The sequence below is a fragment of the Elgaria multicarinata genome, chromosome 4 (assembly GCF_023053635.1).
Source record: "Elgaria multicarinata webbii isolate HBS135686 ecotype San Diego chromosome 4, rElgMul1.1.pri, whole genome shotgun sequence".
NCBI lineage: Eukaryota > Metazoa > Chordata > Lepidosauria > Squamata > Anguidae > Elgaria > Elgaria multicarinata.
The window spans coordinates 76371857-76384806 of NC_086174.1; the positions used below are offsets into that span (position 1 = coordinate 76371857).

The 12950-nt window shown below is 40.2% G+C and overlaps 1 protein-coding gene across 1 annotated transcript in view; it reads right to left on the reverse strand.

The window, feature by feature from the left end:
* The window catches only part of PHACTR2 (phosphatase and actin regulator 2), a 60196-nt gene that overhangs the window by 29544 nt on the left and 17702 nt on the right, over window positions 1–12950 (reverse strand). The window contains exon 2 of the mRNA XM_063124585.1: window positions 7334–7501. Coding sequence (XP_062980655.1) covers window positions 7334–7501 — 168 coding nt within the window. The remainder of the gene's footprint in view (window positions 1–7333; window positions 7502–12950) is intronic.

Here is a 12950-nt window from a genome sequence, read left to right on the forward strand (position 1 = left end):
AATGTGGAAAGTCACTGATGTAACAGGAAAGCCAAACATGGGGGAACAGCAAAGGTCACAAATAAATGAGGCCACAGTAATGCAATCCCAAAAATTCAAATTTTGCTACAATTCGTTATTTAAAGACTAGAATACCCCAAGTGAATTTAAATATCTTGTACCAACCTCGGCCAACTGATTATGCATGTTGATTTTCTGGACATCATGTGCTAATACTTTCTTTCAAAATATAATTACTCAACCAATATTCTAAATGTCATTTTAAAAAAACAACAACACAAAACTATTTGCTTCTTCCACACATTAAAACCTTCCACTCACTCATCTCCCATTACTGGGAGATTATTTAGGTGTTGTTGTTTTTCTTTCCTCCAATACTATCCATAAACAAGCCTGGATGGACTCATTTCGTGTTGTTATTTCTAGGCTGCTCCTGCCACTTCCAAACTTCAAATAGTCATCATCCGTCCGTCCCACCAGCGTTACTATGACATGTTTATCTGGCCTCTTAAACCACCACCTTCTCACTCAGACAACAGCAGTGAACTGGACATGCATCATGTGCTTAAATGGCTAAACAAACAAGCAGAATACTTTCATATCAGGCCCCGAACACGGGCACATGACTCGTGAAGTTACAGTTATCCCATCTGCCCTGCTAGTTGTTTCCAATCATCGGTCTTTCACTTCTCTTTCTTGATCTGTTTCTGTTTATCTTTTTTCATTCACTTCTCTGAATGCATGAAATATTCCTCCTGTTAAAATCCTAAGTGCTTCCTCACTTCTTTCAAAAACGCTCCCAAAACAAATGTTTGGTTTTTCTTCCATAGCTATTAATCTTCCCTTCTAATTTTTTATTTAAAATTTTAAAATAAAACAAAACGTAGAGAGAAAAATTGACAGTTTTAAAATTTAAAAAGAAAGTAATAACTACCAACTTTTGCAGCATGTGGATCTATGGCTGTTCCAAACTGTACTGAGTGAACACATAACTTTTTTTTTGTACAACCACTTATTTCCCCCCTATTTTCTTCTCTTTTGTTCTTTTCTCTTCTCCTCCCTTATATTTTTTGGCTGCTTAGTTTTTGAGTGACCTAGATAGGAACCTGTTGTCTTTAATTTTTATAAAGCACCAGGTCATCTTTAAAATCTATGGCCCTGATTCAAAGATCCTAGTGCAGGATGTCTGCGTGATGCTGCGTACTAGAGGAGGAAGAGGAGGAGGAAGAGAATATTAGACGAACCCCAAAATATAGATACGTGAGTATATTCAGCTGGAGATATATTTATTCAGATATAAATGGATTAAAATCATTTCAATACAAAAATATATGAAAAAATAATAAGGGACTGGCTTCATGAGGATTTTGTCTTGTAATATAGAATATACAGTTCACACAGTCTTTATGATCATGATGTTTGATTCTGGGAACTCAATGGAGGAAAGTCAATGTGTCAGTTCTGGATACAGGCCAATTCAAGAAAATGCATAGTTAAGTAACGTATTATACCACTTTCCTTTCTAAAGAAGGAATACAACAAATGTTTACCTATTAATTTAATCCTTATTTTTAGTGTGCTTTCTTTGTCCTGTATTCACTGGGTTTCTGAGCAATCCATCCCAGTCCATTTTTGCCTTTTCTGAATACTAGGATTTCCCCACCTTCATGCTGGGTACGGGGACTGTGGCTCAGTGGTAGAGCACCTGCCTTGCATGCAGAAGGTAAATTCAATCCCTGGCAATTCTAGGCAGAGCTGGGAAAGACCCTTGTATGAACCTCTAGACAGTTGCTGCCAGGCAGTATAGACAATATTGAGCTAGACGGACTGATAGTGTGACTTGACATGAGACAGCTTCCTAAGTCCCTATCCTGGGGGCTGCCTATACTGCAGTGTGTTGCCGCCACAATAAGCAAACCCCTGCACTTTTGCTGCTTTGGGTTGGTGGCAGCTAACCCTGACACTGCAGCAAAAACACAGTTTCCAGCGGCCAGGCCAGGCCCCTGCCCTCTGCTCAGGGGTCATCATCCGCCACACCACGCCTCTCGAGCAAGGATAAACAGTGGATGCACCATATTCACCTCGCTCTGGAGAAAAAAATCGGGTAAGTCCCCAACTTTTTTTCTTTGGAGCTTTGCAGGGAAGGCCCAGGGTGGTACACAGTGGCTGCTGTGTCATATAATTGATGCAGTGCCACTGTGCACCCACCCCAGGGCTTTCCTTGTGTATAGACAGTCCTCCTCCTCCAGTCAGATAATTGGTGCTGTCCACTTTGGAAGTGCTGATTATGGGGTTTGGAGGAAAGGTAGTCTCTCAATACATCTCCCCCCTACCCACCCCTTCACTGTCAAAAATAAAACACCGTCAGGGATGATGATAATGATGATGAACATGGCCATTAGGAACATCATTATTGTTAATGATAATAATAATAATAATAATAATAATAATAATAATAATAATAATAATTTATATAGCGCCATCAATTTTCATGGTGCTGTACAGAACAAAATAAAATAGAATAATGCCATATATTAATATGCATGTATATTTGAGCTTTTTGGATCCATCTTCCTACCACAATCTCTTGACCCTCTCAAAACATGCTCCTGTAAGTCAGGAAAACTTTAAGGGTAGCAGGACCTTCAATATGGTATGAGGTGCTGCAGCCAAAAGGGAAAACTATCTCCCTATGCTTTGCACATTGGTCTAGGCCTCTTCGCTTACCTATCTTAGTCTACTCTTGTAATTGTTGTATCATGCCTATGTAGACAGCCTTCCAAAAGTTGTTAAGCAGGAAGGTCTTCATGAATTATCTTTTCAAGATGACAGTCTTAATCTCTCAATCTCTCTCTCTGCCTTTCTCTCTCTCACACACAGACACATGGAATATAATTTAGGTCCTAATGTTATCTGGCAGCTTTACTTTTGATCAGAATTGTTAGTCTTCTAAATGCATGTGTAGATTCCTGAGATTCTCTAGTTCTCAGTCAAAAAAATTTAGAGGGAATATTTCTGGAGGTAGTGTTTCTGTGCTGTGCATGGTTTCATGGTCTCTAACCATGTACTCCTCATGTCCTTGTTTGATACTACTATTTATCTGTCTTGCTATTATAACTTTCCCTGCCTAAATCTAAATTCTGCAGAACATAATGGTTAGGAAGTATTTTAACTGCAGTAAGTCCCTGTCAAGAGATGAAGCTTATTCCAAGTCAGACTATGATCTACCAAGCTCATTTTGTCTACTTTCACTGCCAGTTGCTCGCCAAAGCTTCAGAAGAAATATTCCCAACCCTTCTACCCAATATCATTTCCTGTTTTTAAACTGGAGATGCTGTGAATTGAACCTGGAAACATCTGCATGCAATTCATGTGCTCTGTCACGAAGCTATGGATCCTTTCTACAAGTTCATGCAAAATAAGGACACTTGCGCAGATGATGATTAGCATACTTGTTCTCATGTTCATATTTAGCTCGAAAATATTCTGTTTCTGCATTAAAAGAAACCCTAGCTTGCTTCACCACCTTCTGAAGACTTAGAATTTTTCTACATTTCTCACTCACCCTCTCAAAGGAGGCATACTCATTATGCTAATGCTCCAATCTAATTATGGCTTCTGAAAAGCAAAATGTTATTGGGAATAGATGTGGTAATTTAAGGATAATGCAATTGCATTTTATAGAACATCTGAATTGCAGTTTTCCTGCCTCCAACCCCTCCCCATATTTATTCTTCTTTCTTACTAATAAGTTTTAAAAGTTTTGATGGGATGTGTGTGTCACGAACTCAAAAGGCAAATGCCAGTACTGCTGTTCACCAGATGCCTAGTACTGAGCTAGGCTCATCAACTCCTCATCATGGAAACAGTCACCTATCCACTGAAATTCCTCACACATAGCAAAGAAATGTCAGGTTTCTTAATTGTATGGACCCCTACGTGAACTATGCAGAAGGAATAAAAGGTACAGCAAGCAAGATATCTCAGTATCAGGCACTTTACCTTCATTAAGAAATAATTGTATTTCGATAATATGAAAGAGATGGAACCCGAAGAAGAACAAATGAGAACATGTAGGTGAAGGTCACTAAATATTGGAGAAATTTAGTGGGTGAGAATTTGCCAAAGTGCTTCATATGATGGGAGGTATTTATTATTATTTTTAGTTTGCACAGATACATTTTTGTAAGAAACATTAATTTACTGTTGTACTATAAAAACTTATAATAAGAAACACAAAATCAAATGCTTCAACAACACACTATGAGACAAATGGGAATTCGGAAATAAAGATAACTGAAGGATATTATTCAGTTTCATTTTAAATAATGCCATTACATTTTTTGTAAATTTTGTAAGATTTGGCATCTGACCTTTAATCTGTGCGGAAAGTGTTGTGTGAGGAAATAGGGGGGGATTACAGAGAATGTTTGATGGAAGTAAATAAAAGGCACCACTTGCCATTTTTATGTTGCAAGATTGGGCTCAGGCTCCCTTGGAGTCCAAAAACTCCAATTCAGATTCATAGGTGGAGCTAGAAGAACAGTTGGGTCAATGGCGGGGGAGGAAATTCCCCAAGAGTTTCCAGAGTCAGGAAATGGAGGGAGCGGGGAGGATCTCACGATATCCTGATCATGAGAGCCTCCCCTTAGTCCACATGTGGGCGTGACATCCCAGGAGGAAGGAGGGTGTTGTGCCTGCCGTTTTTTGTTTTTTTTAAAGGAGGTGGTGAGCGCACATGCACTCCAACGAAAACGTACTTTCTGAATTTGTTCCCACCAGAATGAACATCCCCTGAATGGAGTTCAACTCATGGAATGCTGTCACTGGTGAAAGGGATGGAAGCAACTTTCAAAGATTCCTCAAGCAGCCCCTGGGGCACTGTGAAATCTGCTTCAGAGGCTTCCGGCCCCTACTAGAACAGTGGATATGGGTGTGTGCAGGGGGAGGGGGGAGTCCACAAAAATTCCCTCTCCCTTCCACCATCAGAGCTGAGAGAGAAGACCATTCCTTTGTGAAAGTGCTACAATACAGTCTTCTTTGTTAAAATGCAGTAGCTTGAAAAAACATTTGTAGGTGCTCCTTCTTCTCTGTCCTTAAGTTCATTCTCCTATAGCTAATCGATAGCTATGATGGGAAAACTGAGACATGGTGGCGTTTGCAGAATCATGACCCAAGTCCAGTAATAGGCCAAAATAATTAGGACCCAGGAGATCAGTGTAACGGAGTAAGGGTACAAAAGCAGCTCCTTTGAGTTCAGCAGTACCTTTCGAACAACCATGAAGTTAGTCCACGGAGACAGAGTAGGATGAGCAGATAGAATGAAAAGGAATGTAAAGTAACTGACTACAGAGAAAATGGTGATGGGCAGAAATTTGCAAGGAATCGGAATAGAAGATCAGGAAGGCAGAGACCACATGGCTGGGATTAATGAAAGACAGAAAAAAAGATATTGGGTACATGTAGCACAATGTTCTTCTTTTTCATTGGTATGGGGAAAAATTAATAGGCTGCAGAATATGCAGTTGATTAATCTGAGGTGGGGTACAAGCCAATTAAAATATCAAAACAATAAAATTGCATATAATTCAGACTAACAAGCAGAATAAAACAGAACAAACATCAAGATTTTAAAATGCCTAAAATTAAGAACCTGGGAGAAAAAAAGGGGGTTGCCTTGCACCTAACGGATAACAATGTTAATGTCAGGAGAGGGTATTCCATAGAGTGCCATGTCTGAAAAGACCCTTGTTCTGGCTATCACCTACTCACTTCACCTTTAACCAACAGGGAATGAGAGAAGTGCCTTAGTTGATGATCTGAAAGTGCAAGTGGGATGGTATGGGAGAAAGCACTTCTTCAGATACCTGGGCTCCAACTTCCAAGCTATTTGGGGCTTTAAAAGTAATCTCTGCTAGTCTGGGCTTGCAAGCAGCCAGTGAAGCTCTTTTAACACGGATGAGATATGATCCAAATTGGCTGGGCCAGGCAAAATCCTGGCAGCTGTAGTTGGTACCAGTTGAAGCTTCTGAACCATTATCAAAGGCAGCCCCATATTTAATGCATTACAGTAATCCCATCTGGAGATTACCAAAGATGGATAGTTGTGGCTTCAGCATAGTGAGGAAGCTGCCTGAGGCAGCTGATTTGGGGTGTTATGGAAGAACAGCTATTATTATTGTAGTTTTACTCCCAAGTAAAGGAGCTTGTGGCCAGACATAAGTACTGTGCATGTTGACCTGGGCAGGGGGTGCATTACCATCTCCCAGTAATGGATGTTGCGTATCGGCTGTCTAAGGCAGTTCACAATGGTCATAATTCAGGAATCCTCTATCAGTGCACCCAAAGTTTGATAAGAACATAAGAAGAGCTCTGCTGTGTCAGACTGAAGGTCCATCCAATCCAGCATCCTGCTTTCAAAAGTAGCCAGCCATCACTACTGCATCACAAACTGCTGTTTAAATCACACTGGTGGTTGACTTCTTCACAAGTGGTTAGTTAAACCATGTGGACACCCATTTGGATGGCTTTAAAAGGGAGTTAGATAAATTCCTGGAGGAGAAAGCTATCAGTGGCTACTAGTCCTGATAGATATATGCTACCTCCAGTAGCAGAGGCTGTAATCCTATATATACCAGTTGCTGTGGAACATGGGTAGGAGGGTGCTATAGCACTCGTGTTCTTGTGGGTTCCTGGTCAATAGCTGGTTGGTCACTGTGTGAAAAGAATGCTGGACTAGATGGACCTTGGTCTGATCCAGCATGGGTCTTCTTATGTTCTTATCTATTTAATGTGCAACATATTTCTCAGATCCAGATTCTGAAAGGGGCAAAAGACATGAAATTAGTCACAGCTAGGGTCAAAGATCTTGAAATGAGTAACACAGTAGGGGAGTTATATATTGGAAGAGGGGCTGCTAGCTTCTCCATAATCAAATAATATCTGAGTAAAGTAAAGAATCTCCTGCTGTTCATACCTGCCAACATTTTAATTGTTTATACTATTGTTTTTTCCTGTCTTGCTCCCTGTACCGGATATGCGTTGGGAAAGTGGCTGCATTTTTAGTTTAATTGTTACCACATTGGTGACTAGCTGAAGCACTGCTTCAGGCAAAGTTTTAAGAACTTAACCAAATTCAAGGACACCTTGCAAGAATCAAAAGGACAGTAGGGCCCAACATCAAAAAGGCTCAAATCAGGAAGTCCTAGAAATCAGGAAGTCCTAGCAGAGCTAATTATACAGTCCTTTGGTTTGGGACTAATTCTTCCACCAATAAATAGTAATACTTTACAGGCTTCACAAAGTAATTCTTTGCCATTGTCAATAGCCATACCTGCTGATGTTTCTCTAAATTTTTCACTTGTCTTCTTCTTTCGCCATTTCCATGGTTTGAAGATTTTACCAATAGTAGAAAGTTTGCCCTTCCTCTTGAAAGGAGGAGTTCGGGATCCAGAAGTTGGCCCATCTGAGTTTGCAATTGATGCTTTGTCTATCCCATCAACTATACAAACAAAGAAGAAGAAAGAACTCAGCATATTTCATTCTGAAACCTGTTGCAAAGTCCCAATTTTTAAATTCAACATGAAGGAGTAAATAATAGATGCTCCACAGTGTTTGGCAGTGTACATCTAACAACTTTTAAAATCAACTTTAAAAATAAAATCTGAGGCACAGTTAAGGTTTTTCTGTGTGAAAAAAACTAATTTAAAAACTATTGCACATGTGTAAGCAAGCCTAAGCAGTATATTCTAACTCAGAACCAGAAAAAGATAGCAGTAGATGCTGAACCAGCACTCTGAAATACAGAACTCAGTTCTATCAGCCTTCTAGATATGCTACTGTCAAACTTCCAAGTTTATTCTGTTAACGAGTCCTAATATATTTAATTTTCAACTCAAAACGGGTATTCGTAGAATTCCAGATAGTCACCACAGGTTGCTCAAAAGGACTATGAGTATTACAAGTTAGTGCAAAATGTCTATTATCATGCTTGAAATGTGCACTTCTCCTGTTTGAACGAGCCAGAAAAACAGGAGCGAGCTTTGAAGTGAACTTTGGAGAATTTCAATGAGCTTGAGGCTCTCTGTTTCCCCCATCTCTACTAGCAGCTTCCTCAATATGCACCTTGGAACTGAATGTTCAAGTATGTGTTTACCTAATCTAAGCACACCTCTTCAACAATTATGATAAACACCCATGTCTGACGAAACCTCAATAGATTTTGTTTTATTATGCTGTAAATTCACACACAGTCTTGCCAGGGAGTAACAAAGTCTCAATTCATGGTGTCTAAAGGCCTGGCTCACAGATGCATATCACTTGTTTTCTCTACATTTGATTACTTAACTATACATTTATTTATTTTAAAAGATTTCTATACTGTTTTAAAATATAAAATCATGATAAAATATAATAAAACCAATCATTAAGACAATGATAAAAACAATACAGTCTCAATTTTAAAAAACTGGGAGAAGCTGACAATACTAGCAGTCAGGGAAATTCCTGGACAAACAAGTGTATCAACAGTTGTTGGTGGAAATACTCAATTGGAGCCCGCCTGATCTCAACGGGGAGATTATTCCACATTGTGGGTGCCACAGTTGAGAAGACCCTCCTCCTCATTGCAGTCAGTTGAGTTTCGACTGGTATGGTCAGAAAGTCCCCCCCCCCCCATCCATGGAACATAAAAAACAGGTTGCCCCCTCCCCCGCAGAACATAAAGACCAGGTTGGATAAAGGTGGTCTCTCAAATGACCTGGTCCTGAGCTGTTTAGTGTTTTATAAACCAACAATAGCACCTTGAAAATGGCTTGGAAGTTTATTTATTTATTTATTTAAAACATTTGTATCCCGCCCTATATCACTAGGATTTCAGGGTGGCGTACAGATAAAATCATACAATATAAAGCAATAAATATACACAGCTAAAAAGAAATTAAACCAATTGGCAGTCAGTGCAGAGCTTTCAGCACAGTGCAGAACTTTCAGTAAAAAAGTCCACTGAGCAATCTAGCTGCCGCATTCTACAGTAACTGCAGCTTCTACACCAATCTCAACGGCAGCCTCACATAAAGCACATTACAATAGTCAGCCACTGTAGGGGAAGTGCAACCCCATCCAGAAAAAGTAAAATACATAATTCCTGGACCTCGGAATCACTCACCCATAGAGCATTCATCTTACCAATTTCATTTGGTTGACCCTCATCCAGCCCATCACAGTATCCAAGCACTGGTCCCAATGAAGTCTTAACAGGGATGCGGAGCTCAAACTGATATCCCTGTTGGCTGCATTTGTAAAAGGAGAGGTACACAGGCCCATACTGAAAGCACTAGCAGTGGACTGGATCAAGCTCTTGATGACAGCAGCTGAATCTGTGAACTAAACCTATTGAAAAGCATGACATTTGAAGAAATGCAAGGGGATATCAAAGACCTCTCTGTAGTGGCCCATTCACAAGTGCAACATCAATGAGTTTATAGAGCTCCATACTATTCCAGTTCACAAACAAGTTCAGCATTATGAGGATGAGCCACAATGAGCCTTGGGCTAGAGCTCCCTACCTCCCCTCTGGCACGGCCATGAAGATATCAGAAGCTTCCACTTCCATTTTTGATGAACCACAGTTAAAATTACATCTTAACCCTAAACTGTGGCTCTTCTTAACTTTGGTTATTGAAAACAAGCCAGATTCATGAACCATTATTTGAAGGTGGCTTACTTCCACTAGCCAAAGTTAGGATTATTGATTTATTTCAAATATTTCTAAACTTTCCTTCATCAAAAGGATTTTGGTGTGTGTGTGTACAGAAGTGTGAATAAAATTATTCACACAAACATATAAATAATAAAAACAACAAATAACCGTAACAGAATACAGTAAGCAATTATGCAGAATGAAAACAGACTAAAGAATAAAAATACCTCCCTCTCAGATTAATGTAGTGGGCAGACCCCACCCCCAAAGCCTATAAAGGTGCACCATGGTAGGGGCATGCACAATGTCCCTGCCATGGTGGGGAGGGGCTGTAGCTCAGTGTGATAGAGCCCATAGTTTGCATGCAGAAGGTCCAAGGTTCAATCCCCAGCTTCTCCTGGTAGGGCAAGGAAAGAATCCTGCCTGTAACCCTGGAGAGACACTGCCAATCAGTGTCAACAATACTAGGCTAGATGCACCAATGGTCTGACTCAGTATAAGGCAGCCTTCTAATGTGACCAATTCTGACAGCCATGTAACTTTGCTTGAAGGCTTCACTGTATCAAACTAAAGACTACTCCAACTCGCGTGTAGCCAGGTACGTTCGCTGGTGTAATATAACACAAAACATATTCCCTCGCCCATTTTGTTTCCCTACTTGGAGGAGAAAGAAACAACCAAGCTATAGCGGACAAAAGTGTCAAAAAGAGGCAGTTATACATCAACTGCAGATCAGCACAACTGGGCTCTATAAATTTTCTTCACCTCCCTATTCAACTGTTAACTTCAGGAAGTTCTTTCATGAGCTAACTATGTTCTGACAGCATTTTAATTAAAGGAAAGGAAAAAGCTTGGGTATTAATGTGGGTGGTTGAATAGTTGTTTCCAGATGGGGCTGCCAGTACTGCAAAATGTTAATTAGGCCTCCTGTTAGAGAAAAGATTAAAAGTGTAGGTAGCAGTGCCTACAAATGAATCCTGACTTTTTCCTTAATATTGAGTAAGTGGGTAGAGAGGTATCGCTCATCTTCCTTAGGATTATGATAGTTACAGGTTCACACACACACACCTACCCCTCAGTATTACTATTTTTTACCCTGAAATAGGTCAATGAAAATAATCTCAAGTTTTCCTAGAGTGACACTTGCTTTTTCAAATTTCAAAAATGATTTAACATAGTGAAAATTCTCAGCTTTATATCTTCAATATACTTATTAAATACACAAGTATTTGTTTCTTGGTTATCCTCTTTTTTTCATCCCCCCCCCCCCGGTGATTTGCTCCTCTACATGCCCATCTGAGCCCCATAAAATTCCATGTGGAACCTGGCAAACATTGTGTCTGCCAAGATAATTTTTTTCCTGTATGTTTCAACATTGCTAGGGGACACATTCACATTACTTATGAAGCTGGCCCTCCATGCAATGCTGTTTCATCTTGATGTCCAGAAGGTAGCTGTGTTCATCTCTCTTACAGCAAAAAATAAGATGAGCCGGGTGACACATGAAAAGACTAATGAATGTATTATGGCATGAGCTTTTGTAGACTAGATGCTGCTGGGGTGATGGAAACTGCAGCCAGAATGGAAGCGGCAACAGTACCTGCACAGTGTCCAGGTTACACATATACATCCCCAGGGACTGTTGGGATGCATTGTGCAGTCTTTTAAGAGTCTTTTTTCTACAAGTTGTTTCTAAGCTGCCATCCTTTACTGAGCATTTGCTTGGGTATGAAAAGCACCCTAAATTAACTGTTGAGTGCTGCACAGATATCTGGAATCGATAGGTATAGTTATATAACCATAAACCCATTAGCAGCATGCTTTTCATATGTATTTTCCTGGCAGCATAATATTAATAAAGGGCATTTATAATGGAAACTAGAATATAAAGAGGGGGAAAACAAGAACTACACTGAGGTACGCTCTTGTCTGAAAGGAACGATTTGAAAACCATCATTGCAGGTCTTTTTCCAAGTGTGTGGCCTTACCGTTACAAGGGTACTGGAGAGGCTTGCACAGAATAAATCTCAATTTGCATATATCTTGATTGGGCAGACCACTGCTGACATACACTCTCTCCATCAGTTCAACGCATAGGGCTCTGTGGCCAACCACAACCTGATGTCATCACCGGAAATGTAAAGCCAGTGATAGTTGTGTGCAAGGAAAGATTTGGGACCTGGGCAGCCTCTGGCCAATAACTAACAGGAAGAACTGTTATGCTTAGGAAAGTGTATTGTATGGACATGGCGGTCAGGGCTGCAGGTAATTCTCTGACAAGGTTGATATATCCTGGCCTAGTAGAACACCACACACTTCCCAGATATTACAAGAATCCTCTGACTCTCAAAATGCATGGGACACTAGAAATGAACTGCCCAGAGACCTTCAGCTATTAGGCAGTAAACATTTTTTTTTAAAAAAAGTGCTGTATAACTACTGCCAACAGGTGATTTTGTTCACTCAAATCAAGCCAACAACTGTCATATGCAAGCGTGTCACAGATAACCAAACACTGGCTATGTGGCAGAGCACATTTGCCTTGAACTCCAAACTTATGCAGAAACAATGAGGAGCTTACTCAAGGGAACTGACAGTGACTTCAGGCAATGTGTAGGGCAGTCCTCTCCAACCTGGTGCCTTCCAGATGTGTTGGACTACTACTGCCACCATTCCCAGTTACCAGGGCCAAAGTGGCTGGGAATGATAGGAATGGCAGTCCCACACATCTACAGAGCACCAGGTTAGATAATGCTGATGTAAAGCAAAGACATTTCATCCTGTCTCATAATATTAGAACTTCGGGTCACCCAATGAAATTGATTATCAGTAGGCCTAACGCAGACATGATCAATTGCTCTGTACGATGCAAAATTCACTGATGGGATTCACTGCCATAAAAGATGTGGTGATTGCCACTAAACAAATTTGTTGAGGATTGGACTATGTATATCTATTAGCCATGATAACTAAATGTGACTATTCAGAGACAGGAGACAGTGCTGGAGACAAACATGGGATATCTGCTGCCTTCATGTTCTGCTTGTAGGTTTCCCAAAGGCATTTGGCTAAACACTGTTGGAAACAAAATGCTGAATTAGATGGCTTTTTGGTCTAATACAGCAGAGCTCTTCTTAACCCACCATATACCAATTAACCGCTTTTTATGTACACATTCTTATTAAGGCACACACACATCATGACATGAAACAAACTCAGTACATACACTTTGCTCTCAGATCTTTATCAT